This window comes from Podarcis raffonei, chromosome 16 (assembly GCF_027172205.1).
Source record: "Podarcis raffonei isolate rPodRaf1 chromosome 16, rPodRaf1.pri, whole genome shotgun sequence".
NCBI classification, from domain to species: Eukaryota; Metazoa; Chordata; class Lepidosauria; order Squamata; family Lacertidae; genus Podarcis; species Podarcis raffonei.
This window is the reverse complement of record NC_070617.1, coordinates 684,458-712,008: the sequence shown is the minus strand read 5'-3', so window position 1 is coordinate 712,008 and position 27,551 is coordinate 684,458. Positions and strand designations below refer to the sequence as shown.

Here is a 27,551-nt window from a genome sequence, read left to right as displayed (position 1 = left end):
CAATGATAATTTTATAATTTGTACTCTGCCCATCTGACTGAGTTGCCCCAGCCACTCTGAGCAGCTTCCAGCACACTTAAAAACATAATAAAACATCAAACATTAAAAACTTCCCTAAACAGGGCTGCCTTCAGATGTCTTCTAAAAGTCAGAGAGTTCTTTTTCTCCTTGACATCTGACGGGAGGGTGTTCCACAGGGCGGGCGCCACGACCGAGAAGGCCCTGTGCCTGGTTCCCTGTAACTTCACTTCTCACAATGAGAGAACTACTAGAAGGCCCTCGGTGCTGGACCTCAGTATCTGGGCTGAATGATGGGGGTGGAGACACTCCTTTAGGGATACAGGACAGAGGCCATTTAAGGTTTCGAAGGTCAGCACAAAGACTTTGAATTGTGCTTGGAAAAGTACTGGGAGCCAACGTAGGTCTTTCAGGACCAGTGTCATATGGTCCCGGTGGATGTTCCATCACCAGTCTAGCTGCTTTGTGCACCCAGATGTGTACAGGACCCTAGTGGGTGCATGGGCAGCCCCCCACAGCACACATAAGTGCCCAGAGGTGCCCCCCACCTCACCCCACCGGCCCAGTCTGGCTCACTGCTGGCAGCCTCTCTCTAAGCAGACCCCTGGCAGTGTGCTGTTTCCATGGCGCAGTTGACGGTGACCCTGGCAACCGCAGGAAAACAAAGGAGGACAGAAGAGCTGGTCTTGGGGTGGATCAGGTTCCCTCCCTCCATCCTCAAAAATCTCTTTCTCTGCCCCCTGCCCCAAATCCCAAAACAATCTCCCACAGGCCGCGTAGGCTCCAAGGGAAGGTTCCCCCCCAACACCCACCCACTCCACAAAATCACAACGAAATAGGCATGGAAACAAAACCCAGTGTAGCCTTTTGATCTGACAATAGCAGGCATGGGGGAAGAACAAGGATGAAAGTTTTCCCCGCTCTCTCCTAACACTAGAATTCATGAACATCCAGTGAAAGTGAATGTTGGGAGATTCAGGACGGATAAAAGAAAGTCCTTCTTCAGGCAGCGCAGAGTTAAACTATGGAACTCCCTGCCACAGGGGACAGAGATGGCCACCAACTTGGGTGGCTCAAAAAGAGGAGTGGAGGGCTTAAAATGGAGGAGCCAGCTATGGTTGGCTACCAGCCAGGATGCTGCTGCTGCAATCCACAGGAAGGGAGGGGGTCTTGTGTTTGAATCCTGCTTGCCGGTTTCTGGTTGGGGTGTCTGGGGGGCCACTGTGAGAACAGGAGGCTGGACTAGGTGGGCCCCTTTGGCCGGATCCAGCAGACCCATCTCATGTTCTTATGAAGAAGAGTCATCCAGGATTAATTCCTTTCCTTGTCTCTTTTCGCCTTCGGGACTTTGAGCCCCTGCTCTCCATAATAACTGATATGCCATCATCGTTATGAGAATTTTGAGAGGTGGGGGAGAAGGGTAGCGGTGGCGGGCAGAAAATAATATCTCACCAGCATTGTTATTTGATTTTTTTTTAATCGCTTTGGTTGATCTGTACAAAGTTGTTGAAAAATATACAAATTGTACATTGTGTCACCCCCACTGAGTGCTGAACAGGTTGTGTGTCCTCCCCGCCCCCCGTCCCGATTGTCTCCCCGCTCCCGAAATATCAACAAGGCAGTTTTAGCCCAAATATATTCATCCCCAAAGCCCAGGAATTACATTTGTTTCTATCCCCCCCCCCAAAACACATTATTGGCTGATCTCTGCCCTCCCACTTCAGTTTAACTGATGAAATGATTCGGGGAGGTGTTTCCTAACGGAAACTCAGAGCCGAGTGAGTGATAGATTTAACAAAGTCCAAGAGAGATGCTAGCAAAGAGACGGGGACTATTCCCTTGTGTCGCGGTGAGGAAGAGGAAGGCATTGGTGGAGAGGCAGGGAATTTGGGAAGAGATGGTAAATAAGGCATCTGCTCTGCGTCCAGAAGGTCCCAGGTTTCACCCTTCCCATCCCAGTGGCATCACCAGGAAGGGCTGAGAAAAGATTCCCTGCCTGGACAGCCCCTGCCAGTCAGAGTGGACGTCACAGGGGAAGCACACACACACAGAGAGAGACATGATGGGAAATTCACTGGGCCGACAGCACAGGGTTGGGTCACACACATCTCTGCCTGTGCTGAGTTGGGGGTCCATCAAGTGCCCTGATAAACCAGGATGCTAAGGTCAGGAACAGGCAAAGAGCCTTGCCCGTTCCTGAGATTCACCTGGGAAACCTGAGCTGGGCTTAACATCCCAGGGAAAACTGATGGTCCATCCAGGAACAGCATCCTCAGGTGCCTGAAGGACACCTGGCAACCTAATGCGGAAAGGGGAGGGGTCAGCACCAACAACCACCCCTGCGCTGGCAGAGGGTGGAGCGGGGTCCCTGGGGGGGGACACGTGGGGTTCAGCACAGGGTGGGGGCCCTTGACTTAAATAGGATCAATATAAAAATACGTTCTTGCTAGGGTCTGGTGGCAAAGCGTTGAATTTCGTGTCGGCCAGAGGCGCCTGGCACTGCGGCCCCCGAGGGACACTCTGGGGACAGGTGTGATGCAGGTGGACCTCAACAGGCAGGGTCCGCCTTCCACGAAGAACGGGAGCCTCTAGTCGTCGTCATCATCATTGTCGTCGTCGTCATCGTCGTCATCGTCATCGTCGTCTTCCGTGTTGATCTCTCCTTCCAGCACATCCTCAATCCAGTCTTCCAACTCCTCTGTGGATGGCAGGTCATCCTCATCGTCCATCTCCAGCCATATGCTGTCAGCCTGGATGGATGGGAATGTAAAATTCAGCTGGAGATCATCCTATTGATTTGTGATGTTCTGAAGGAGCGTCTCCACCCCCATTGTTCAGCCCGGACACTGAGGTTCAGCTCTGAGGGCCTTCTGGCGGTTCCCTCTCTGCGAGAAGTGAGGTTACAGGGAACCAGGCAGAGGGCCTTCTTGGTGGTGGCACCTGCCCTGTGGAACACCCTCCCACCAGACGTCAAGGAAATAAACAACTCTCTGACTTTTAGAAGACATCTGAAGGCAGCTCTGTTCAGGGAATGTTTTAATGCGTGACATTTTAGTGTATTTTTGGTCTTTGTGGGAAGCTGCCCAGAGTGGCTGGGGAAACCCAGCCAGATGGGTGGGGTACAAATAAATAATAATAATAATAATAATAATAATAATAATAATAATAATAATAATATGTGCAGGTTAAATACTTTACATTTACAGTGGTTCTCAAATGCCTTGGTACTCATACAACTTGGAACCCAAACACTGTAAACCTGGAAGTAAGAACTTTTTCTGGAAGCCGAACGTGCTCCATTTTGAATGTTACGCTGAGGTCTGTCTGTTTCTGCTATTTATTTTGTGTTTTTGTTTCTGCGGCTCTTTTTGTTTTGTTTTTGTGAATGTGGAACCCAGTTCAGCTTCTGAAAGATTGACTGATTGTGTGACTGCAGTACATTGTTTATCGCTTTCATTTTATGGATCAATGGTCTTGTTAGATAGTAAAATCCATGTTAAATTGCTGATTTGGGGGTTGTTTTTAAAAGTCTGGAACGGATTAATCCATTTTGCATTACTTTCTATGGGAAAGAACGCCTTCGTTTTGGAACGCTTTGGTTTTGGAACAGACTTCAGGAACGGATTAAGTTTGAGAACCAAAGGATCACTGTTTCTGTTCTGAATATAAAAAAGGATATAGGATATAGTGAAGGATTTTTTTTGGGGGGTAAAATGTGTATGGCATTTTGATTATGCCCCACCCCTGAGCTTTCCCAAGACTGTGAAAAAATTCATAGAATCGCAGAACCATAGAGGTGCAAGGCACCCCATGAGGCCATCTAGTCCAACCCCCACAATGCAGGAATCACAAAACACTTTGTGTTTGATTCATCCCTGGTATCAAGGGAACATGCAGCAGGTGACTGAGGTGGCTCGGGGCTCTTTCTCAGATAACATTTTCCCCATAACTTCCCACCCCCTGCCCACATGGACGTCTTGCCCCCTGTCGCTGTCTATAACAGAGCTATCGGAAAGAAGAGGAGAGGGCTTGAAGGCAGGAACCTTAAAATGTTGCTTCATTGCATATCGGGGATTTATTTTTGATGGGGGCTTCCAGAAACAGGGGGTGTCCATAACTTTTTTGCCACACAACCGCTGAATTTCCCACCTTTGTTAAAAAAAGAAGAAGCTATGATTCTGAAAGGTACAGGACTTAATGGATTTACTGGGCAGAAGACTTTGTTCCTGCACCTGAGAGTGGACGCCAGGCCAAGACCAGCCCATCCCCCTAGAAGGAAGAAGCCACCAGCAAAGAAGATAGGTAAAATAAATTAGTGAACTATGCAGGACATATTAGACAATTTGAAACCCAAAAGGACACTTCCCTGCAAATTCTACAAAAGCATTGTTCTCAAGAGGCATGCGCCCAGTTTGGGCTTCACAACAGCAGCAGAGGTGCCCGCCTCTCCCGTGCCCGTGGTCACTTACGTCCGTTACGTTGACGACGCCAATCTGAGGCCGGGACAGGTCAATGTCAAAAGTCTTCTCCCAGTAGGGAATCAGCTGAGAGAGAGAAAGAGAGAAGGGGCAATGAGGGTCCACAAAGACTTCCAGGCATGCGCAGCGTCCGATTTTGTGGAGGGTGAGTGGGGACAGAAAGTGGTTGTAGGGACACTGGCCATCGATAGTGGCTTTCTTCCAAGAAATGGGTCTAATCCAACTTAGGGGGGCATTGGTGGGGGCCATAGAAGCAAGAACAAGCCATGGCGTCCTTGACAGCCACCCCCCACCCCCGCGAAAGAGCACAATTGCCTGTTCACCAGTGGAAAGTCTTCGGGGTCGATCCAGATGATACTGAGGTCTGGGTTGTCTGTGTTGTCTTGGGCAACGTCCTTCAGGATTTCCAGGAACTCATAACCATCTGTGGCCAGAAAGTGTTGAGGAGAGAGGGAGATTGTGGGATGTGAAACACAAGAGCAGTCAAGTACAACATTCCTAGAGTGAACATGTTTACAAATCGGGAGGAATATTTGTCCAGCCAGCAGGTAAACTTCCTGTTTCCTTCTGGGCTGGAACAGACTTCCTTTGCATGTGACTAGAGGTGGGCGTGGCCTCACCTGTGCAGGTAACAACAAAAGCACAGGGCAGGGCAGCCATCTCTCTCTCTATGACTACATGCATTGAAGAAGCAACATCTGCTTAGCCAAAGATGCTCTCTTGGCCTCCAGCCAAGAGAGGACAAAGGGACTGTCTTCTTATGAGATAGTTTCCAGGTGTATGTAACTTTTCTAAGCTAAGTCTGCCTTCTGGGATCCGACTGTGAACAGAATGTGAGTGAGTAAACTCTTTTTATACTTTTATAGTAGACTGTGTCGTGTCTTATCTTTTATGAGGGAATAAGGGGAAAATACTAGAACAGTTATTATAGAGGCTTTAGCGAGCCTGAGCAAACACATCTGCTGCGAGTTTAGAAAGGGGAAGGTTACTCTGCTAAATTGTGAGCTTGTTAACACAAGTTGGAAAGGCTATAATCAAACAATATCTCCTCTCCTGCATCCCTGAACATTCCCACAGAGGTCAGAGGGCAGCCAGGGTCTGCCAGCTTTCCTGTGCCAAGGCCTCCCCCCACAAATCAAGGCCCACCCCATCCATCTCCTGCCCTTCCTAAACAGAGCCACCATTTCAACCCAGTCTCATGGCTCTTCGCTCCCCACAAGGCATCCATGGGGCTCCAGTATGATAACAGCAAAGAGAGACGGCAGGAATCAAAAGAGTCTCGTGGCAAAAATCTGCCCCAGTTACGGGCAGGAGAATCGCTTGATAGATTTTATCAAACATCTCCGTCAAAATCATTTCCTCTCTAGGAAGGCTGCTGCGGTTTCCACATCCGCGCCACGGGCTTAGAGTACTCTTTCGCCACATGACAGGGCTTTTGGGGGGAAGCCATGACTGTTAAAGTGGAATAAGAGCGCTTTAAATTTAGGGACGACAGCTCCCTTTGTACTCACAGCAAGCTAAAGTTTTGTGTTTCTGGAGATGCAGAAGGCAAGACCCATTGCTGGTTCAGGTGCTCTGTTGAAGAAACCCAAAGGCTCACCTTTTTAATTACAGTGGTACCTCGGGTTAAGTACTTAATTCATTCTGGAGGTCTGTTCTTAACCTAAAACTGTTCTTAACCTGAAGCACCAATGGGGCCTCCTGCCTCCGCCGCATGATTTCTGTTCTCATTCTGTGGTAAAGTTCTTAACCCGAGATACTACTTCCAGGTTAGCGGAGTCTTTAACCCAAAGTATTTGTAACCTAAGGTGTTTGTAACCTGAGGTACCACTGTATCCTGTTTTGAGGGACTGTAGTGCAAGCCAGGGAAAACTGGGTTGGCTACTGGCAAATATAAATATATTATCTGTATTGCAGCTGTGGAATGTGGGCAAACACTCTCTGCTGAGGATGTCTGTCGATGGCAAGACTGACAATCAGCTTCTACACTCTTTTAATTCTGTTCCAGGCAGCACAATGGAGCATGAACTCGCTTGCTGCCATATCAGTTCTTCCTCAGTTTCTTTCAATTGCTAGTTTGGATGTGTTTTTATGATATGTTTTGAATGCCCCCTTCTGATGTAATATTTACCAGGATCCTTTCCTGTTTTTTTAGTTACTATAGATGTGGAAAGATGGGGAAATAACCATTGGGGAAGAAAATGGAGACTGCAGGCAAGACCCCCCCCCCGTTCTCAGTTCTCTGTAGGGGCAACTCACCAGGGTCGTCTTCCTCTGCAAAAGCAACAATATGGATGCCATCTATATCATCCTCCTGCAGGGACAAGGAGAGAGAGAGAGAGAGAGAGACGTTACTCACTAGCAGGGGATGTAAGAAAGCATAGCTTTCTGTTCTGCCTTGTATCAAGAGTCAATGTGGTGTGGAGGTTAGAGGACCTGGGAGATCAGAGTTCAAATCCCGACTAGGACTCGAAGCTCTGTTCCCGTATTTGCCGGACCAATTTCCACCAAACATTCGCAATTTCAGCTCCCGTTTTCGTTTATGTCAGAATTCTCCCAGCTTGTGGCGTCTGTCTTACCACCGGTAAAGACACTGACCACAAGGCCCCATGGCAATTCCCCTATGCAAGTCTGCTGCAAGGAATGCAAGTTGTCCAGGAGCATGCAGAGGAATCGGTGACATCCCAGGCACTCGCCACTCAGTGCTCTTCATGGTGACTCTCAAGAGCAGCTCTCCTTCGCGGAAAAACTCCTTGGTGAAGGGCACTTTCCCACACCAACAGGGAGATTTTTTGAGGGACGCGTCTGCACCTTGATGACGACCTTTGGGAAGGTTTTGTCACCTACGTCCGTAGGGCGAAGGGAGAGCTGGAACGAACATCCATGAGTTCAGAACAAAAGGAAGTTGGTCATTTTCAGCGGGCCAACACAGCAATATCAGTTTGCACAAAGTTGCTGCTTTTGTGCTGTTTGCACCAGGGTGAATTATTTATGGTGAGGCCGCTTTGTGAATAGCTGGGCGGGGTGCCGGGTATACGTTTTTCTGAATGAACGAGGCTGCAGGCATCTTGCTTACACTGGCCTCAAGATCACCGTGTTTTATCAATGCACCTTGGTGGTGTGGCGGCGGAAGAAAGGCAAACACAGAGAGAAAACAAAAGTCACAAAAATACAGAGACATCTTGGTCTTTCTCAGTTTCCAGCTCATTAAACCAATAGCATGGGGCCATACGATGAAATCATTAAAATCATCATAAAATTATAAAACCAAAGAAAGTTTGGCATTTGTACTGGCTGGGGGATTAGTGGTCAATTTACCCTTGAAAATATCTTCTCTGAATTGCCCCCTGTCCGTTTTCTCACCTATGGGGGAGTTAGGCAGCTGGTGGAATACTGAATCACTCATACGTCTTGCTCAGTTCCACCCAACTCCTTAATGGAAAATCAGTTCTGTTTATACTTGTGAGCAGACATTGTTAGAAAGATCTTGGCCACAGGGAAGGGCATTGCTGCATGATATAAATGCTGTCTGAAATCCTCACATTATTTCTGCTTCCAGCTAAGGGGCGGGGGGGGGGGTGAGGAGCATCAGCAGCACATCTGCAGAAGCACTCCAGGAAACCCGAAACTCCAAAATCCAGGGACAGGTTTGGAGGCAGAGAATTCTAGAGGCTTTCCTCTTTCTCCCTCCCCCCTGGCTTCCCCTAGACGTACCCAAGTCTCATACATGCTTTCTGGCTGGAGCTTCCTCAGTGTGGGCCTGTAAGACAAGAGGGGCAGAAGAGAGAGTTTGAGGAAGAGGGGAAAACACAAACTTCTTTAAGGCTCTGGGTACTAATGATCTTCAGTGGAGCTTCAGTTGAAATCCTGTAAGATCCCCTCCAGCGCTGCCTTGCAAAACCCTGTTAATCATCAGAAGGAACCATCAGATCCTCATCTTTCAGTTAACCCAATCTGCAGATGTCAGCAAAAATCTTGGGGCTGTGAGTGGGTGGTGAAGACCTTGGCCGGACCGGAAAGCTGTTTGGTTAGGCTATGCATGCGAGTTTGGAGAAGACCAAAAAGGAGCCATGGGAGGGGAGAGAAGAGGCCACAACTCAGCGGTTATATAGGGACGCAGGTGACGCTGTGGGTTAAACCACAGAGCCTAGGACTTGCCGATCAGAAGGTCGGCAGTTCAAATCCCCGCAATGACGGGGTGAGCTCCCGTTGCTCAGTCCCTGCTCCTGCCAACCTAGCAGTTCGAAAGCACGTCAAAGTGCAAGTAGATATATAGGTACCACTCCGGCGGGAAGGTGAACAGTGTTTCTGTGTGGTGCTCTGGTTCGCCAGAAGCAGCTTAGTCATGCTGGCCACATGACCTGGAAGCTGTACGCCGGCTCCCACGGCCAATAAAGTGAGATGAGCGCTGCAACCCCAGAGTCAGTCACGACTGGACCTAATGGTCAGGGGTCCCTTTACCTTTAAGGAGTCTCCAAGCGGCTCACAATCTCCTTTCCCTTCCTCCCCCACAGCAAACACTCTGTGAGGTGAGTGAGGCTGAGAGACTTCAGAGAAGTGTGACTGGCCCAAGGTCACCCAGCAACTGCATGTGGAGGAGCAGGGAATCGAACCCAGTTCACCAGATTACGAGTCCACCGCTCTGAACCACTACACCACGCTGGCGAGTGAAGATCTACATCAGGGACAGGTGGGGGATAAATATGTACATCATTTGCAAGGGTGGAAGGAGACCCCCAGTGCCTCCTATTGGCTGAAGGCTTGCAGCAGTGGTGGGCTGGGGAGGGCTGCTAAGGAGGCAGCAGCAACAGCAGCGGCAGGCAATGCATCCCTTGGGGGCTGGGTCTGCTGCCCCTGTGGATTCTGCTGCCTGAGGCGCTTGCCTCAACTTGCCTCATGGGTGGGCCAGTCCTTGTAAAATTATTGCATCACAGTGGGTTGGACTAGAAATTTCAGGGGTCAGCAAACTTTTTCAGCAGGGGGCTGGTCCACTATCCTTCAGACCTTGTGGGGGGACCAGACTATATTTTGAAAAAAATAATAAAAATGAAGGAATTCCTCTGCCCCAGAAATAACCCAGAGGTGCATTTTAAATAAAAGGGCACATTGTACTCATGTAAAAACACGCTGATTCCCAGACCATCTGCGGGCCGGATTGAGAAGGCGCTTGGGCCGGATCCAGCCCCCGGGCCTTAGTTTGCTGACCCATGGACTAGATGACCGTCAGGGTCCCTCCCTACAATTCTATGATTCTATATGTGGCCTGGAGAAAGTGGATGGAGGGGAGTTTCTCTCTCCGCCCCCCCATAACACCAGTGCTGGGGGGGGCATCCAATCAGGCTGAGTGTTGGAAGACTCAGAACTGATGAAAGGAAGTTCTTCTTTACGCTGCACATATTTAAACTGTGGAACTCCCTGCCACAACGGCCAACAGTCTGGATGGCTTTAAAAGAGGAGACAAATTTATGGAGGAGGAGGAGACGATTTGTGGCTCCTAGGCAGGATGGCTGGACTCTGCCTCCTCGGTCAGAGGAGCGATACTTCTGAGCACAAGTTGTTGGGAACCGCAGGAGGGGAGAGTTGATCTTGTGTTCGAGTCCTTCTTATGGATTTCCCTTTTAGGGCATCTGTTCGGCCCCTGTGAGAACAGGAGGCTGGACCAGATGGGCCCCCTTTGGCCTGATCCAGCCGCCAGCCTCTCCTTATATTCTCACGAAAGACCCCATACCCGCAAAACGTGCTTTTAAAATGCGTGTGGGTGTGTACGCAGCCTTAGAAGCCGGAGCAAATCCTGTTGACGCAGGTAGCCAAGGGGGAGAGGGGGGAGTCAGTTTGGGGTCAGAGCGAGGTTCAGGGATAATGCCAGGGATGAGAGCCGGAGAAGCATCGCTGTGCAAAACAGGCCTAATCCGGTCCCGTGAGCGAATCGCAAAGGCCAGGCTGCCATAGCAACCGCACAGCCCCTCGTCGGCCCGATGTTAGAAGCAGCTGGATGGAGATGCCATGGGGGGGCGGGGGGAGTGCCTGAGAAACAGGAGCATGAAGCGCATCAACAGTACCCCCAAAATGAGGAAGGGGAAAGGGGCGCAGGGCCTCCTTCCCCCAAAAGCGAGGGACACCCCCGCTCCCCTCCCCAGGACAGAGAAGGGGATTTATGCCACAAAATGCGCCCTGTTTGTGGCAGGGTTGAGGTCCCCTGGGAGGAGAGGGATTGGGGTTAGGAAACCTCCCGGTTAATCCCAGGGGATTAGGGTCAGCATCTGCAGCAGAGCAGAGGAGAGCTTGGGTGGGGGCAGGCCTCCCCATAAGCGCTCTGGCGGCGGTGAGGGTGGCAGTTAGAGGGAAGAGAGAGGATGATTTGAGAGAGGATTTTTCTCCTAGGTCTTTGGCATGCATGGGCTTCTGAAACATCCCCAGGGCGACTGATTGCCATTTTGCCTTATTCCCCGTTCGCCCCCGGGGCTGTTCCTCTGGCAGAATTGCAGGGTGGATGTGGAAGAGACCCCGAGGGTCGTGCAGTGCAGGGACCGCGGCTCAGGAACCTCCGCCGGGCGCCCGAGCTGCAGGCTGCGCAACCTGTTTCCTGAGCTCCAGAAACCAGCTGGCTGTCCTCAGGGGACCCCCGGGACGCCGCCCCCCCGGTGCTCCATCTCAGCAGCCAGCCCGGCCGTCTTCTGTGCATGTAAACGGGAAGGACTCGTACCACACAGGCCCCTTCCATTCCCAGAAGCATCTCCAAGTAAGGACTGGGACTGGCCCCCTCCCCGCCTGACTGCTGCTGCCAGCCAGTGTTGACGGCAAGAGGCCTGGCTGGGGGGTGCTTGTGATGGACAGCAATGCCATCTTTTGCGCCCCCCCCCCCGCCCAGCGAAACGCATCTCTCCCTCCCCCCCCCCAGCCCCTGTTTGCAAAGATTTCTCCGTTTGGGGCTTGGAATCTCAGCCAATAAATGTGCCGTTGCCATGGCAGCAGGAGAAGGACTTTGGTGTTGCTGCTGCCATGGCAACGGATGACTCTCCTCCCCATCCGCGGCAGTCAGCCGGGAGACGGAGCAAGAATTGCCCGTTTCAGTGGGGAGTGTGTGCGTTTATTTGTGTGTGTGTGTCTCTGTCTAGAGCCAGGAAAGCTGGGGCCCCCCCTCCTCCAATTCCCCCCTCCCCCCTCCTCAATTTCTCTTCACCTCTTGTGCTCCTCCAAAAACTGGACAATTTCTTCCTCACTGTTGGGTTTGTCTGGGATCGTGACCGGTTCCTCCATGAAAGGCTCATAGTAATCGATCTCGTTCAGTTTCAGGGACAACTTCTTTGCAACCTGCAATGGGGAGAAAGAGAGAAATGGAGTCCTAGAATTGCAGAGGGACCCCCAGCGGTCATCTAGCCCAACCCTCTGCAACGCAGGAATCAGTTTCTCAGGTGCGTTGGCTGCTCCTGTTTGGAAACTTGCAATCTGCCCCCCTCCTAACTTCTCATGCCACAATGCCCTCCCCCCACTGCAACTTGCAAGCTTCCTTCCCACACAAGGAACACATCCTTTGCTGTCCCTGCTGTCTGCAGAAGCGAGGTGGCGTTTATGGCCAGCTACATACCTTGCTGTCAAAGGTGGCATAGAAATCGATGTAGGGGTGAAACTCCTCAGCCGCGTCTTCGTAGGCCTTGAAATCTGGAAAGGGGGAAATAATGGGATCAGCAGCGCCTTGTTTCTGGGGTGGCAAAGCCCGAAAGGCTGCTGGGTGTGTGGGTGAGCGAGGGGATCCTGCCTGCCTTGGGCTGATATTATTATTATTATCTATGATCAGAACATAAGAAGATCATGCTATCGTAGCATCATAGATGCTTAAAAAGCAGAGACATCACCTTCTGACAAAGGTCCATATAGTTCAAGCTCTGGTTTTCCCAGTAGTGATGTATGGAAGTGAGAGCTGGACCATCAAGAAGGCTGATCGCCGAAGAATTGATGCTTTTGAATTATGGTGTTGGAGGAGACTCTTGAGAGTCCCATGGACTGCAAGAAGATCAAACCTCTCCATTCTGAAGGAAATCAGCCCTGAGTGCTCACTGGAAGGACAGATCCTGAAGCTGAGGCTCCAAGACTTTGGCCACCTCATGAGAAGAGAAGACTCCCTGGAAAAGACCCTGATGTTGAGAAAGATGGAGGGCACAAGGAGAAGGGGACGACGGAGGACGAGATGGTTGGACAGTGTTCTCAAAGCTACCAGCATGAGGGAGGCAGTGGAAGACAGGAGGGCCTGGCGTGCTCTGGTCCATGAAGAGTCGGACACAACTCAACGACTAAACAACAAAGCATCATAGAGTTTGAAGGGACCCCGGGGTTCTCTAGTCCAGCCCCTTCAATCACCCCTCTACCCCAGCATCCTGTTATCACAGGGGCCAAATACCCCTAAGAACTTGGCAGTGGGATTACTTGTGGGGGGAGCTAAGAGCCAATGGGGTGGGGGCATCACTGGAGGTTTAAATGACTCTCAGACTTTGGAAAGCTGACCTCACAGGACCCGGTCCATCCATTTTGCAAATTAAATCATTTGAATCGGGTTTTGAATAAATGTGCAATGGATTGCTGAATTTTACTGTGTTATTACCTTAGTGCAGAGTTCCCTAACCTTTTTGAGACCACAGGTCCCTTAACCAACTACAGTGGTACCTCGGGTTAAGTAATTAATTCATTCCAGAGGTCCGTACTTAACCTGAAACTGTTCTTAACCTGAATCACCACTTTATCTAATGGGGCCTCCTGCTGCCGTTGCACGATTTCTGTTCTTATCCTGAAGCAAAGTTCTTAACCCGAGGTAATATTTCTGGGTTAGCAGAGTCTGTAACCTGAAGCGTTGGGGAAACCCAACCAGATGGGCGGGGTACAAATAACAAATTTATTATTATTATTATTATTATTATTATTATTATTATTATTATTACTTCTTATAGGGTAGTGGCAGGCGATTGGGGGTGAGTTTATAGGACATTGCGGGGGGTTGGGAACCCCTGGACCAGGCAGTCCTTGAAGCATCCTGGACCCAAACTTTGAATTAATGCAAGAACCTTGTGCCCGGCTGAGCAGCAGTTTTGGGAGCACTGGATTGCTGCATTGCTGGGGGCTGGACTAGATGGTCCTTAGGGTCCCTCCCAGTGCTTAAGTCCTGCACTTGCCAGTCCCCATCAGCCGCCCAGCCGCAGAGCTTTGCCCCCAGACCAGGCCCTCAAGGGCAGCCCCTCCATCCTGTTTCCTGAGAGAGGATCTGCGTCCACACACCAGGCTTTCTGCCCGGGCGAGAGAGCGGCCGCTTCTCCCTCTCCGCCGAGCTGTGATGGGTCACAGGGCTGACATGTTAAGCTGGTTTAATGCGGGTGTCAGCTGGTCGTGGGGCTTCCGGCCCCGAAGCAGGGACTGGCCGGAGACAGAGAGGGGGGGCTGACAGGAGCTGTCTGGGAGCACACGAGGCATCAGCGTAAATCTGCAAACTTTTAACTCCGGGCTGCGTTCTGTTTCTTAAAAAAGCACCCGCGCAGCAAGGCGGCGGATCCACAACACTGCATGTCTCATCCGGGGCTGTGTCTCTCCCGGAGAAAAGCCACAGCTGCAGAACCAACAGAAGGATAGATCTGTGATGGTGGAGTAGTCCCTCCAGGAGCAGGAGCAGTCTACCTTGGAGCAGTGGAAAGGATTCCCTCGGAAGGCGGCAGAATCTCCCTCACTGGAGGCCTTTAAGCAGCAGACCATCCCAGTCTCCCTATTTTCCAGGGACATCCCTGGTTTAGAGAAACCATCCCAGTTTCTGATTTGATCCTGGAATGTCCTGCTTTTCCTTAAAAGGTAAAGGTAAAGGGACCCCTGACCATTAGGTCCAGTCGTGGCCGACTCTGGGGTTGCAGTGCTCATCTCACTTTATTGGCCGAGGGAGCCGGCGAACAGCTTCCGGGTCATGTGGCCAGCAGGACTAAGCCACTTCTGGCGAACCAGAGCAGCGCACGGAAACGCCGTTTACCTTCCTGCCAGAGTGGTACCTATTTATCTACAGTGGTACCTCAGGTTAAGTACTTAATTCGTTCCGGAGGTCCGTTCTTAACCTGAAGCACCACTTTAGCTAATGGGGGCCTCCTGCTGCTGCTGCACCACCAGAGCATGATTTCTGTTCTCATCCTGAAGCAAAGTTCTAAACCTGAAGCACTATTTCTGGGTTAGCAGAGCAGCTGAGATTCAGAAGCATTTCTGCCTCCATCTGTGGAGGCACAGCAGAGCCATCAACCACTCTCTCCTTCTCCTCCTGCAACCAGGACTAAGATGGGCTGCCTGCACGGTCCAACTGGTAGAGCTGACCAGTGCTTGTACATCTGTGTTTTGTGGGATGTGAAACACAAGAGCAGTCAAGTACAACCTTCCTAGAGTGAACATGTTTACACATGGGGAGGAATGTTTGTCCAGCCAACAGGTCAACTTCCTGTTTCCTTCTGGGCTGGGACAGACTTTCTCTGCATGTGACTAGAGGTGGGCGTGGCCTCACCTGTGCAGGTAACGACAAAAGCACAGGGCAGGGCAGCCATCTCTCTCTCTTTGCTAAGCTAAGTCTGCCTTCTGGGATCCAACTGTGAACAGAATGTGAGTGAGTAAACTCTTTTTATACTTTTATAGAAGACTGTGTCATGTCTTATCTTTTATGAGGGAATAAGGGGAATAATGGGACGCGGGTGGTGCTGTGGGTAAAAGCCTCAGCGCCTAGGGCTTGCCGATCGAAAGCTTGGCGGTTCGAATCCCCGTGGCGGGGTGCGCTCCCGCTGCTCGGTCCCAGCGCCTGCCAACCCAGCAGTTCGAAAGCACCCCCGGGTGCAAGTAGATAAATAGGGACCGCTTACTAGCGGGAAGGTAAACGGCGTTTCCGTGTGCGGCTCTGGCTCGCCAGAGCAGCGATGTCACGCTGGCCAAGTGACCCGGAAGTGTCTCCGGACAGCGCTGGCCCCCGGCCTCTTGAGTGAGATGGGCGCACAACCCCAGAGTCTGTCAAGATGGGCCCATACGGGCAGGGGTACCTTTACCTTTTAAGGGGAAAATACTAGAACAGTTATTCTAGAGGCTTTAGTCAGCCTGAGCAAATGCATCTGCCGTGAGTTTAAAAGGGGGAATGCTAAACTGTGAACTTGTTAACACAAGTTGGAAAGGCTATAATCAAACAATATATCCTCTCCTGCATCCCTGAACATTCCCACATGTTTGTGTTTGGGGGAGGGGATGCGTTTCAGCAGAGCCTCTTGGGGGGACCAGCACCCCTCTTCCCATTGCCCCAAAGAGGCACCTACGTTCCGAGTCTTCGTTCTTGAAGTAGCCGATCAGTTTGGGCTCGTCTTCAACATTCTCAAACGCCTCAAGCTCATGTTCCCCTTCAATGAACTCCACTGGGTCTTCCATCACCTGGAGAGAGAGAGAGAGAAGGATAAAGGGAAGGATCAGGCCGTTGGCATCACAGCACCAAAATCACAGAATCATAGTTGGAAGGGACCTCCACAGGTCATCTAGTCCAACCCCTGCGGTGCAGGAATCACAGCCAAAGAAGCCCTGAGAGGTGGCCGTCCAACCTCTGGTTAGAAACCTCCAATGAAGGAAAGCCCAACGACTTTCAAGGTGGTAAAATTATGGAATCGCAGAGTTGGAAGGGACACCCACGGTCATCTAGTCCAACCCCCTGTATTGAAAGAAAGCCCACCACCTTCCAATGCTTCTTCTTCCACTGTCCAACAGACCAGATCATTTTTTATCCAACGACCCGAGTGCTGTGGCTTTAGCAATGGAGCAAGCGAAGCAGGTCTCCTTTGGAAGGCTGTTCCCAACAATTTCAAAGCTTGGCTAGTTGCTAGTTCAAAGCTTGGCTCCCCTACAGGGAGGGTGGACTTGCTCAGCCATCAGGCCGTTTCAGGCTTTGCAGTGGGGGTGGGGAGCCTTTTTGGGGCTCAAGAGCCGCATTCCTTCATGACCAACCCTCCAGGGGCCAGGGGCTTGGAGGCCGAATTGCGCAGAGCCATGGAGTTACATTCCAGCCACGCAAAGGATTCTAGGGTTCCGTCCACACACAAGCATGCCTTTCCGCCCCTGACCCAGGCGAGCAGGACTCCCTGGCCCCCCAGGCGCTGAGAGTCAGGGGGCATTTCAGCCAATATGGACAGGCTGTGGGGCAAAGCGGGGCAAGAGGAGGCCCAGGACTTACATCGAGGATGAACTCCACCAAAGTGTCGGCAGAAAACTCCCCGTCGTACTCGATGATTTCATCATCCTTGAACACATACACACTGTCTTCTTCCCCCAGGCCTGCACAGGGGAGACAGACATAGAATCACAGAATTGTTGCTTGAGAAGGGACCCCAAGCGGTCATCTAGCCCAACCTCCTGCTGTAAGGTATGTAGGGCAGAGGAAAGAAAAAGAGAGAGGAGCTGGAGGGCAAGGGGCCTTATTTCACCCTTGCATATACCACGGAGACACGTACTCTAGGCCACTCTTTGCCCACCGGGCACCCTCCAAAACTTCTGAACTACAATTCCCATTAGCTCAGGGGCTTGGGGTAATCTTTGGTAATATGGTGCCCTTGAGTGAGGTCTAGATTTGCCACCCCAAAATGGATCTTCTCAATTTTGGATCACCTCAATTTTGTTTTCCCTTGGCTTCGTGCCCTGTGCTGGGGAAAACTGCGTCATAAATCAGGCGCTGCAGGGGCTGATGGGAGTTGTAGTCCAAAACACCTGCAGGACGCCAGCTTGGCAAAGGCTGCTTGAGGCTGACAGCCGCTTCTGGGTCAGGGACTCCTCTCTCTCTCTCATTCCACAAAGCACCGGTGCATCTCAGTGGAGCTAGAATCCTGTTTATATGAATGGCTCAAGGTGTTTTGCAGGGATCTCTGAGCTTCTACCGCCCCCTGGTGGTTGGCACACCACTGACACTTCACAGGAACCTCCCTTCTCCTGCCAGCCAGACCCTTGGCTCCTTTCGCTCCTGGCAGCACCTCCTGGGGTTTCCAGGCAGGCGCTCTTCCCCAGCACCACCTGGAGAGGCCCCTGGGGACGGAACATGGCACCTTCTGCATGCAAGGCAGAAATCATCCATGTGCTGAGCCTTTAAAACCAAAGCCAAGTTTCCAGTCCTCATGGTTTTGAAGAAAAGGTTGATTTAAACAGGAAGCTGCCTTGATACTCAGAGGAGGCAGGTATAGCTGCCCAGCTCAGGACTGTCTGCACAGACCAGGGATTTCTACCTGGAGATGCTGTTCAGACGTTCTACATGCAGAACAGCTGCTCTAGCACTGAGCTATGGCTCTTCCTGCTTCGCTCACTTTCTCCCACCGGTGGTCTAGCCTGTTGCTGATGTTGTGTCACTCAAGTGTAGAAATGGCAGCCCTCCTGGACAGGGTTGCCAGACGTCCCCGTTTCCTGGGGACAGTCCCTGGATTTGTGAATAAGTTCCCAGACAAATTCCATCCCCGGAATGTCCCTGGATTTCATCTAATGTCCCCGGGAAACGTGGTGGCGGCGGCAGTCTGAGCAGCCTGGAGCAGGTGGCTCTTGCTGGCTTCAGGATCTGCTGGAAAGTCCCCATATGATGGTGGTGCAGGGGCTCAAAGACGCAGCTTCCGGGCTGCCTCCACCTTCCCTGACCCCAGCAACTCAGCTGTGAAGGGAGGCTTCATGCTGCCTATTGGAGCAGCCTCCCAACTCCTGCTTGCAACCAGAAGGAGCAGGGATCCCTCAGCTGTGAAGGGAGGCTTTACAGGAGGCACCAGGGATCTCTCAGTAAGGCAATGGGAAGCCTCCCTTCCCATCTGAGGGATCCCTGCTCCTTCTGGTTGCATGCAAGTCGAAGTTGGGATGGGGCTGCTCCGAAAGGCAGTTAATGAATTAAAGTGTCCTAGGATTCATTGAGGGGCGCGGGTGGTGCTGTGGGTTAAACCACAGAGCCTAGGGCTTGCCAATCAGAAGGTCTGCGGTTCGAATCCCCGCAAGGGGGTGATTTCCCATTGCTCGGTCCCTGCTCCTGCCCACCTAGCAGTTCAAAAGCATGACAAAGTGCAAGTAGATAAATAGGTACCACTCTGGTGGGAAGGTAAACGGCATTTCCGTGTGCTGCTCTGGTTCGCCAGAAGCGGCTTAGTCCTGCTGGCCACATGACCTGGAAGCTGCACACCGGCTCCCTCGGCCAATAAAGCGAGATGAGCGCCGCAAACCAAGAGTTGGCCACGACTGGACCTAATGGTCAGGGGTCCCTTTACCTTTAGATTCATTGAAAAAAATATGGTAGCCTTACTCCTGGAGGGAAAGGTAGCTGGATGCCCTTTTGGTCCACAGCAAACCTCCCCCCCTAGCCCAAAACCTCAACCTGGTTTCCAGCAGCGCCTTGCAGCCCACCCACCCTCCCTGCCCTGGCAGGTATTCCCAGCCCCCCTTCTGCTCCTTGCCGGGCACTTACCTAATTTCTTGGCCACCGCGGCATCCTTCTCTGCGTCCACCAGGCCAAATCCCACGCCTTTCTCCTCCAGGACTTGGGCTGCTAACTAGGAGAAAGAGTCAGCAGGAGGGCAGGCAGACGGAGAGAGAGAGAAAGAGAGAAAAGAGGGAGAAGATGGGAATGAACAAGCGCCTGGGTGTTGGAGGGAAAGGCTTTTTGCAGAAAAAACTTGCCACCCCTTTGGACTTTTGTCTTCATTGTGAGCCGCGGAAGGTGCTGCTTTCCAGAGCTCTAAATCTGTCCTCTTGGTCCCATGAACTCACCCCCAAAATCCCCCAACCCTACCCTTTAAAAGGAGCAGTTTACACAAGCCAGAAGGTAAACAGAATAGAATTCAAGACAATAAACTGAACATTTATTCAAAATCCCAGGTCACAAGGTGGTTAGATTGGTCTCAACTAGAGCCAGGGCCTTTTCAGTACTGGCCCCGACTTGGTGGAACCCTCTATCACAAGAGACCAGGGCCCTGCGGGACTTGACATCTTTCCGCAGGGCCTGCAAGACGGAGCTGTTCCGCCTGGCCTTTGGTTTGGACTCGGTCTGACCCTTATGTTTCCCTCCCCTTATGGTCTTGATCTATACGGGCTACTTTTAAAATGAGGCTGCATTTTAAATTGCATTTTAACCTGTATTTTAAATTGGTTCCCTCCCCTCTCTTTCCCCCCTATTATGTTTTTATTGTGATTTTATTGGTGTTAGCCGCCTTGGCTGGGGAGGGCAGGGTATATATTTTTGTCTTAAATGCAATTAAATCTTTTTAGCGAATTCAACAAAATCGATGAACTTGATGCAGTGACACCAGCTTCTCAAAGTCTGAGAGTCGCTCGTAATTTCTGAAAAGGTTGGGGCCTTTGCTGTGAAACTAGGCAGGGCACCCTTCTGGCAAATGGGCCGGCCTTGCCAAGTCCACCTTCCTCAGGGAGCTTAGGCTCTCAGCAGGCAGGTTCTGGGGCTCAGGGAGGTCCGGCAATCGCATAGCACTTGACTCAGAAGCCTCACGGGCTGCCCTGGAGGTGTGTTTTGGCTGGAGAGGCTGGTTACTCAGGGATGCAGAAAACACACTCTGCACGTGGTCAGAGGCATGATGTGCTTGGGCATTGTCACATCATAGGGCTGTGATCTAGCACTGAAAGCCGATTGTGGTGTGTGTGTGTGTGTGTGTGTGTGTGTGTGTGTGTGTGTGTAAGAAATCACAAAAAATGAGCTAAGATGCTTTTTTTAAAAAAGTTTGAATTTCCCCCTAAAATTTGAAAAGTTGCCCTCCATTTGAAATTTGGTTTTTCGGTTTCGACACCTGTTTTAAAAAGGAGAGCAGGACTTTCCTTTCAGGCACAGTGTCCAGTGTCCTATATACACTAACTAGCAATCAACTAGCGATAAAATAAAAATAAAATAAAAATCTGCCAGGGTTTCAAGCGTTTTCAAACACTGAATTCCGTGGGAAGGCAGCTATCGTCAAACACAAAATGCCGGATGTCGGATCCTGCTGAATATCAGCTCTGAAAGGTTGAGAAATATTGAAGGCAGTAAGTGTTGGATCCCAGATGCCTCCGCCCAAACAGAGAACATGTTGCAAATACTTGGCAGCTTGGAATCCAAAAGGGCAACCGTGTAAAAATCCTTATAGGGTTGGGGTTTGAGGCTGGGGTCTTCTGCTTGGGGGCTTCCTGCAGGCACCTGGGTGGCCACTGTGAGCACAGGATCCGGTCACTGGCCTGATCCAGCAGCCGGGTTCTTCTTAGGTTCTGATGGAGCCTCCAGTTTCAGATGCAGTCTATTTCGATTCCAAGGTTCTCTGGGGTATTTGGCCACTGTGATGAGGATGGGAGGATGGGCTAGGAGGCCTCCCTTGGGCTGGATCCAGTAGGGTGTCCCTGTTTCTGAAACCCTGCAGAGCTGCTGCCAGCCGGTGTTGGCATCACTAAGCTTGATGGGCACAGGAAGCTACTCAGTGCCAAGTCAGACAACAGGATCCCTCCATCTAGCACTGGGCTTGAGGCAGAAAATGTCTTTGACCAACATTGGCTCCCTGAGATGTCTATTAGTATATCTGAAGTCCAGTATCCCTGAAGGAGCATCTCCACCCCCATCATCCAGCCTGGACGAAGTCCAGCTCCGAGGGCCTTCTGGCAGTTCCCTTGCTGTGAGAAGCCAAGTTACAGGGAACCAGGCAGAGGGCCTTCTCGGTAGTGGCACCCGCCCTGTGGAACGCCCTCCCATCAGATGTCAAGAAAATAAGCAACTGACTTTTAGAAGACATCTGAAGGCAGCCCTGTTTAGGGAAGCTTTTAATGTTTGATGCATTACTGTATTTTAATATTTGGTTGGAAGCGGCCCAGAGTGGCTGGGGAAGCCCAGCCAGATGGGCGGGGTATAAATAATAATAATAATAATAATAATAAATAATAATAATAATAATAATAATAATAATAATAATAATAATATTAACTCAACTTTACCCTGCAGCAGCACTGCATGAAATCAAAGAATAGCAGGAACAAAGCGCGGAACCCGAACCAACAGATTCAAATTACAGGAAAGGGCTCAGCTTTAGGAGGAAATTCTGTGGGTAAGAACATATTGACAGTGGAATGGTCTCTCAGAAGGGGGCAGACTCTGGAGGTGTCTAAGCAGGGCTTGCATTGCCATCTTTAGCTGTCTTTCCCGCCTTGCACGGGGTTGGACTAGATGACCCTTGGGATCCCCATCCCTTGAATACATCTGCCCTGTCCAGAGCCCAGGCAGAGGTGATCTGCCTCCATCTTGCAGGCCTCGTTCTGGGAAACCTATTAAAGGTGACTCCAATAACCTGGCCGGAATGAATATCGCCCTTCTGCTCTGATGGCTAGTGCCAGGGAGAGGAGAATATTTATGGATGGAAGCAATGATGACATTCGGAAGCCGCCTTGGAATGCCTCTCTGCGGGGAGAAGGCTTCAAGGCGGGCAGCGGAGGAGAGGGTGTCCTTTTCAGAAGACCTGAGGAGCCCAGCTCAGCGTCTGAATCTGCCGTGGGATCTGGGCACCTAGAGTGGGGTGAGGCAGTCTGCTCACAGCATGCAGCTCCCCTGGGAGGCTGCCCATAGGTGACCAGGCCAGGTTCAAGGGTCTTGTGTTAATTCACGAGGATACTTCAAGGACCGCCTGATCCCTTGCATCCTTGGCCAATCGCTGTGATTCTTGGGGGAGACTGTGGCTCAGATGCACTGTGTGCGCTCCTAGAATCCTAGAATTGTATTCCAACCCCTTGCAGGAACCACAGCTAATTGTCTTTGTGGGCCTAAATTCTAGCCGAGGTCACACTGACCCACTCTCCCTGTTGAACTTCTGTTTCTTAAAGGTAAAGGTAAAGGTACCCCTGACCGTTAGGTCCAGTTGTGGCCGACTCTGGGGTTGCAGCGCTCATCTCGCTTTATTGGCCGAGGGAGCCAGCATACAGCTTCCGGGTCATGTGGCCAGCAGGACTAAGCCGCTTCTGGCGAACCAGAGCAGCGCATGGAAACGCTGTTTACCTTCCTGCCGGAGTGGTGCCTATTTATCTACTTGCACTTTGACGTGCTTTCGAACTGCTAGGTTGGCAGGAGCAGGGACCGAGCAATGGGAGCTCACTCTGGCGTGGGGATTCGAACCGCCGACCTTCTGATCGGCAAGTCCTAGGCTCTGTGGTTTAACCCACAGTGCCACCCGCGTCCCTGATTCTTACTGAAGACTTAAAAAGAATAAAATATGTCAGGCAATTTAACTGAAGCCTGATTTAATAATTTTAGCCAATTCCATTTCCCCTGGGTTCCATCCCTTGTACGTACTTAGAGATTATTGCAATTAAGTGGTATATAAATTTTCTCAATAAACGAAGAAGTCAGATGGGATTAGGCATCGCCTCTGGCTGCCACTCAATGCCCCTCTGTCTGGAGATGTCAGCCACAGGGATCTCTGATGCCTGTGAGCCACGAAAGACCCACCTAGTCCCCTGTTTGCCCCCCAAAGCTGCAGTGAAGGAGAGTTAGATCTCTACTGCTCAGAATTCGCACTGTGTTCCTCCCTGGTGCCACCTGGGGGCTGCTGCCTGTGTGTCCAGAAAGTCTCCTAACCATCACTCTCCTGTTTGTTTGTTTGCTCCATCGGGGGGCCTGTCTGAATCAGAGATGCCATCTGGTGTCAAACGCTCACCTCTCCTCATCTCATCTCACAACCAATGAGCTCCTGCAGGGTTCTTGCTTTTTTGCAGGGTTTACAAAACCCTCGAAATCTGGCCATGGCTTAGACTGAGACAGAAGCGTTGGGCTTATACATCAAAGCACCTTTGGGAGAAGAAAGTACAATCCACGTCCAGCTGAAAGCCCTGTGGCCAAGACGATTATTTAGTGCATTTCTGGGGGCTGGAAGAGAAGACGCTTTGGGTCCCTTCTGACTCTCCGATTCTATGAATTTAGACCCTTCCCTTCCTCCCCAGGCAGCCTAGAGAGGGAGGCCCAGTGTCCTGTCTTTGAAGGGCTGTGTGTCCAAGTCCCGTTTAAAGATAAAGGGACCCTAAGAAGCGGGACGGCCGTGTGTGTGTGTGTGTGTGTGTGTGTGTGTGTGCTTTCCCTTGATGTTGCTCCTCAACCCAGATCAGCAGTTGGACAGCAGCCTGGTCATCCCTGGGGTGAAGTGCGTTGTCTCCCTATTAAAGTTTTAATAATAATAATGATGATGATGATGATGATGATGATGTATAACCCTGCATATCTGGCTGGGTTTCTCCAGCCACTCTGGGTGGCTTCCAACCGAATATTAAAAACACAATACAGCATCAAACATTAAAAACTTCCCTGAACAGGGCTGCCTTCAGATGTCTTCTAAAAGTCAGGTAGTTCTTTATCCCCTTGACATCTGCTGGGAGGGCGTTCTGCAGGGCAGGTGCCACCACTAAGAAGGCCCTCTGTCTGGTTCCCTGTAATCTCACTTCTCTCAGGGAGGGAACCGCCAGAAGGCCCTCGGAGCTGGACCTCAGTGTCTGGGCTGGACGATGGGGGTCTACTGGCCCATGCTTGGAAACATACTGGGAAGTCCGCCTTCAGGCAGCATGGAGTTAAACTGTGGAACTCCCTGCCACAGGAGGCCACCAACTTGAATGGCTTTAAAAGAGCAATGGAGGAATTGACGGAGGAGGAGACGGCCATCAGTGGCTCCTGGCCTGCTCCCCACTGTCAGAGGCAGCCCTGCTTCTGAACCCCAGCTGCTGGAAAACCACAGGAGGGGAGCTCTTGCGCTCGAATCCTGCTTACAGATTTCCCTTTGAGGCATCTGGCTGACCACCAAGAGAAGAGGAGGCTGGACTGGATGGAGCCCTTTGGCCTGATCCAGCAGCCAGGCTCTTAAATTATAGCAATTCTGCCTACATTAGCATGTGCACATTGGATGCAAATCTGCGTAGCCTCTAGTCCTTTTTTGGGCGGGGGTGATGTCTTAAAGTGGCCACCCTTTTCACTTGGGGAGTACTAAACAGCACAAGGTGGGGATGCTGCTGCAGCTTGTCAGTTTTGGTTTCTATAACTTTTCCATTTTTCTCCTGTTTTAATTCCTGTTCCTCGCATTTCCTCCTCAGTATGTCATTTAAAAAATAAAATTAAAAGAATGTCTGAAAATTCATCCCGATTTCAGTGCGAATTTCTGCTGCACATTATTATTACATCCCTGTGCGGTAGGTTCGGCCGAGAGACTGTGATTGGCCCAAGGTCACCCAGGGAGCTTCCTGGCTGAGAGGGGATTTGAACCCTGCTCTCTCAGATCTTCCTCTAGCCCTTTGACCACTACACCACACTTCCTCTCTGTGTTCCTTCCTCTGGTTTTTACCCCAGTCAATGTGGTTTTTCCTGGAAAAACCCTATTGCAAAATTCAGAGCAGAGCGAATTCCAATAGGACACTTTCTTTTCAGGTTGTGAATTGGCAGCTGAGAATTCAGTTGAGAAACCGAATTAAGATGCGCACCTAATTGAATTTCGCCTCTGTCTCTAAATGGCCCATTATTGCAAAACTAAGCCAGACCCTTCCGATCCCTTCTGGCTTCACAGCAGGCCAGATGCCCCCCAGTTTCCTGTTCCTAAGTGTCCCCACTTCTGACTGACCTCCTTTTCTCACCCCCTCCCTCCTGGGGCCACCCAACACCTTCACCCCCCCCGGCTAAATTGCTGCGGTCTGAGGAATGCCAAAATGACGCTTCCCGAACGGAGACCATCTCTGAAATGTGCCTCTTTCCCCCTCCTCCTTCCTTGGGGCCATTTTTAGAAAGTTCCACTGACCTGCGCTGGCTGCACCCCCTTCCCTGGACAGCCCTTGGCCCCCTCCCTGCTTTCCTGCCCCCCAGGCAAGATTCCTAAGGAAACTATTCCAAGGCTGCCTTTCTGGAGAGGAGGAGGAGGAGGTTCTTGCAGCCGTCCGAAGGCGCCAATTAAGGAGATGGCAATTTTAGCCCTGGCTGTTGCTCTCCTCTCTTGGGAGAGAAGCGCATGGCGCTCTGTCTGGGACAGGGAGACGCAGCCCTGAGCAGGCTCTTGCGGATCTGGGCCTGGGGGGAGGCAATCTCTTTCGCCTGGTTCTGCACCCCAGATTTGCATGGAGGTGCGATTGCGGCAGCGCACGTCAAGGACACGCTTGTGAAGGTGTAGCCCTAAGCTTGGACCGGTTGCAGAGGGCAAACGGTCATCAGGAAGGACTGCCTGAGCATTTCCATTATAAACAATGAAACAGCATATAAATCTTATGAAATAATAATAATAATAAAGAGGTTTTCTGCCCCTGCCTTCCATTCACAAGGCAGGCACACAACGAGGAGAACCTCCTAGTTGGATCAACCCGAATTTATGATTATATATTTATTGCATTTGCATCCTATCTTTCTCTCTCGAAGGAGCTCCAGGTGGCGTGTGTGACTCTCCCTCTTCCTCGTGGAATCCCCACAAGAACAGCCTTGCAAGGTGGGGCAGGCAGTGGAGTTCCACAGATTCCAGCATTCCAGCCCCAGCGACAATCAAGCCAAAGATTTGGCCGAGCACCCCCGTTTATGGAGGGCACGAGGGACAACCCCTCTTTGCCCACTCCCTGATCTTCCACAACTCCTTCCACACATCCACACTCCTCCCCTGAGACAGATTCAGGGCAAGGATTAGATGAGGGGGGGGGTTGCATCGCACCCATCATTGGGGTTTGGGGAGGGAAGAGGTGTGGGGGCAGAGAGGAGAAGGCTAGGTTTCGTCGTGGCAGAAATTCCCACAGAACACGGCAGGAATCAGAGGACTCAGCAAACCAGCTGAATGCCGTTGCTTTTGGGTAGCCTCCCCCACAATCTACAGCACGGACCCCCCCCAGTATGATACACCTGGGACACCTGCCCCTTTGCCCCCCCCAGCCCTTGCACCGCCCAAGCCCTGGAACCACAGAGATGGGATCTCAGAGTTCTCCAAGCTCCTGAAATTCCTTGACCTCGCCCGTTCCCACAACCTGAGTTGTCTGTTGGCCTTCCTTGCTAAATGGCTGTTTGGGGACAAGAGTTTCCGGGGGGTGGGGGCGCCTGTCCCCCCCTGCCGGCCGCCTCCCTCCATCACATCCCTGGTCGTTACCTCCAAGATCAGCTCCTCCAGCTCAAACTGCTTCTGGGATGCCTTGTCGTCCCCGATGGGCTCGTGGTACAGCAGAGCCAGGATCTCATACTTCTTCAGGACGTTCTTGTAGTTCTTGGCGTTGACGTCGATGACCCGGTCGATGCCGTCGTACTCGGGGAAATCCAGCCCGTCTTCGCCCCGGCCCAGCGGGCCAAAAGCGGCCAGCAGCAAGGCCACGAGGGCCACCCCAAGCCACTTCATCCTGCCTGACCTTCCCGGAGAGGAAGCCCCAAACTGAAGGAGGAGAGAAGGAGACTGAATAGTGGAGACTTCCCTCTGGGCTCCCTGGTCCTTTGTCCTTCCCCCGGCAACGCAGAAAGTCAACCCGGCCCCTGGAAGACGGCTGCGGAAGGAGAGGTGGCCCTCTTCTCCTCCCTTCCTCCCCCTCTCCCGCCTTTGCCTTTAAGGCGGCTGTCAGGGCAGGGGGCTCCGGGGGGCAAGGACGTCTGGGTTCTTTGCTGACACAGGCAGGCAGCCCGGAGAGTTGGCCGAGGGGGGCCCTGTCTCCGTCAGGGTGGCGACAACCTCTCCGAGGGGCGAGGGGCGTCAAAAGCAAAGGCAGGGACCAACGGGCAGCCCATAAAAGCAGCCGGGAGGGGAGGTGCCCCGGAGATGGAGGGCTGTCTTATCCCCAGGCATTTGGCACTGCCCGCGAGAGACACCCCACCCCTCTGCTCCCTGCCTATATATGTATATGGGAGATGGAGGGCCCCCCGCCCTGAACAACAGCCACCTGCATCCTGGGCCGGGGAGCCTCCGAACCCTCACCTGCCCGACCGAACCACCTGCCTCTGGTTTATTACCAGGGCCTCACCTTGGCCAGGTCTCCCTCTCTCCGAGGCTGATATCTGACGGCCTTTCCTTATTGCCATATTAAGGAAGGGGGGGGCGATGGAGGGGAGGTATGTGAGGCCGGGTGGGAAGG

General features: G+C 51.7%; 1 protein-coding gene across 1 annotated transcript; it reads right to left on the bottom strand.

The window, feature by feature from the left end:
- Window positions 1–1,935: 1,935 nt before the first annotated feature.
- On the bottom strand, window positions 1,936–27,281 carry CASQ1 (calsequestrin 1). The gene is made up of 11 exons (XM_053368930.1): window positions 26,585–27,281; window positions 18,949–19,033; window positions 16,702–16,802; window positions 15,800–15,911; window positions 12,082–12,155; window positions 11,677–11,807; window positions 8,211–8,256; window positions 6,756–6,810; window positions 4,820–4,920; window positions 4,488–4,562; window positions 1,936–2,768 (listed from the first exon to the last, which is right to left on the bottom strand). Exons 1-11 carry the CDS (start codon window positions 26,825–26,827, stop codon window positions 2,607–2,609), a joined length of 1,185 nt encoding a protein of 394 aa, XP_053224905.1. The 5' UTR covers window positions 26,828–27,281; the 3' UTR covers window positions 1,936–2,606.
- Between the last annotated feature and the right edge of the window lie 270 nt (window positions 27,282–27,551).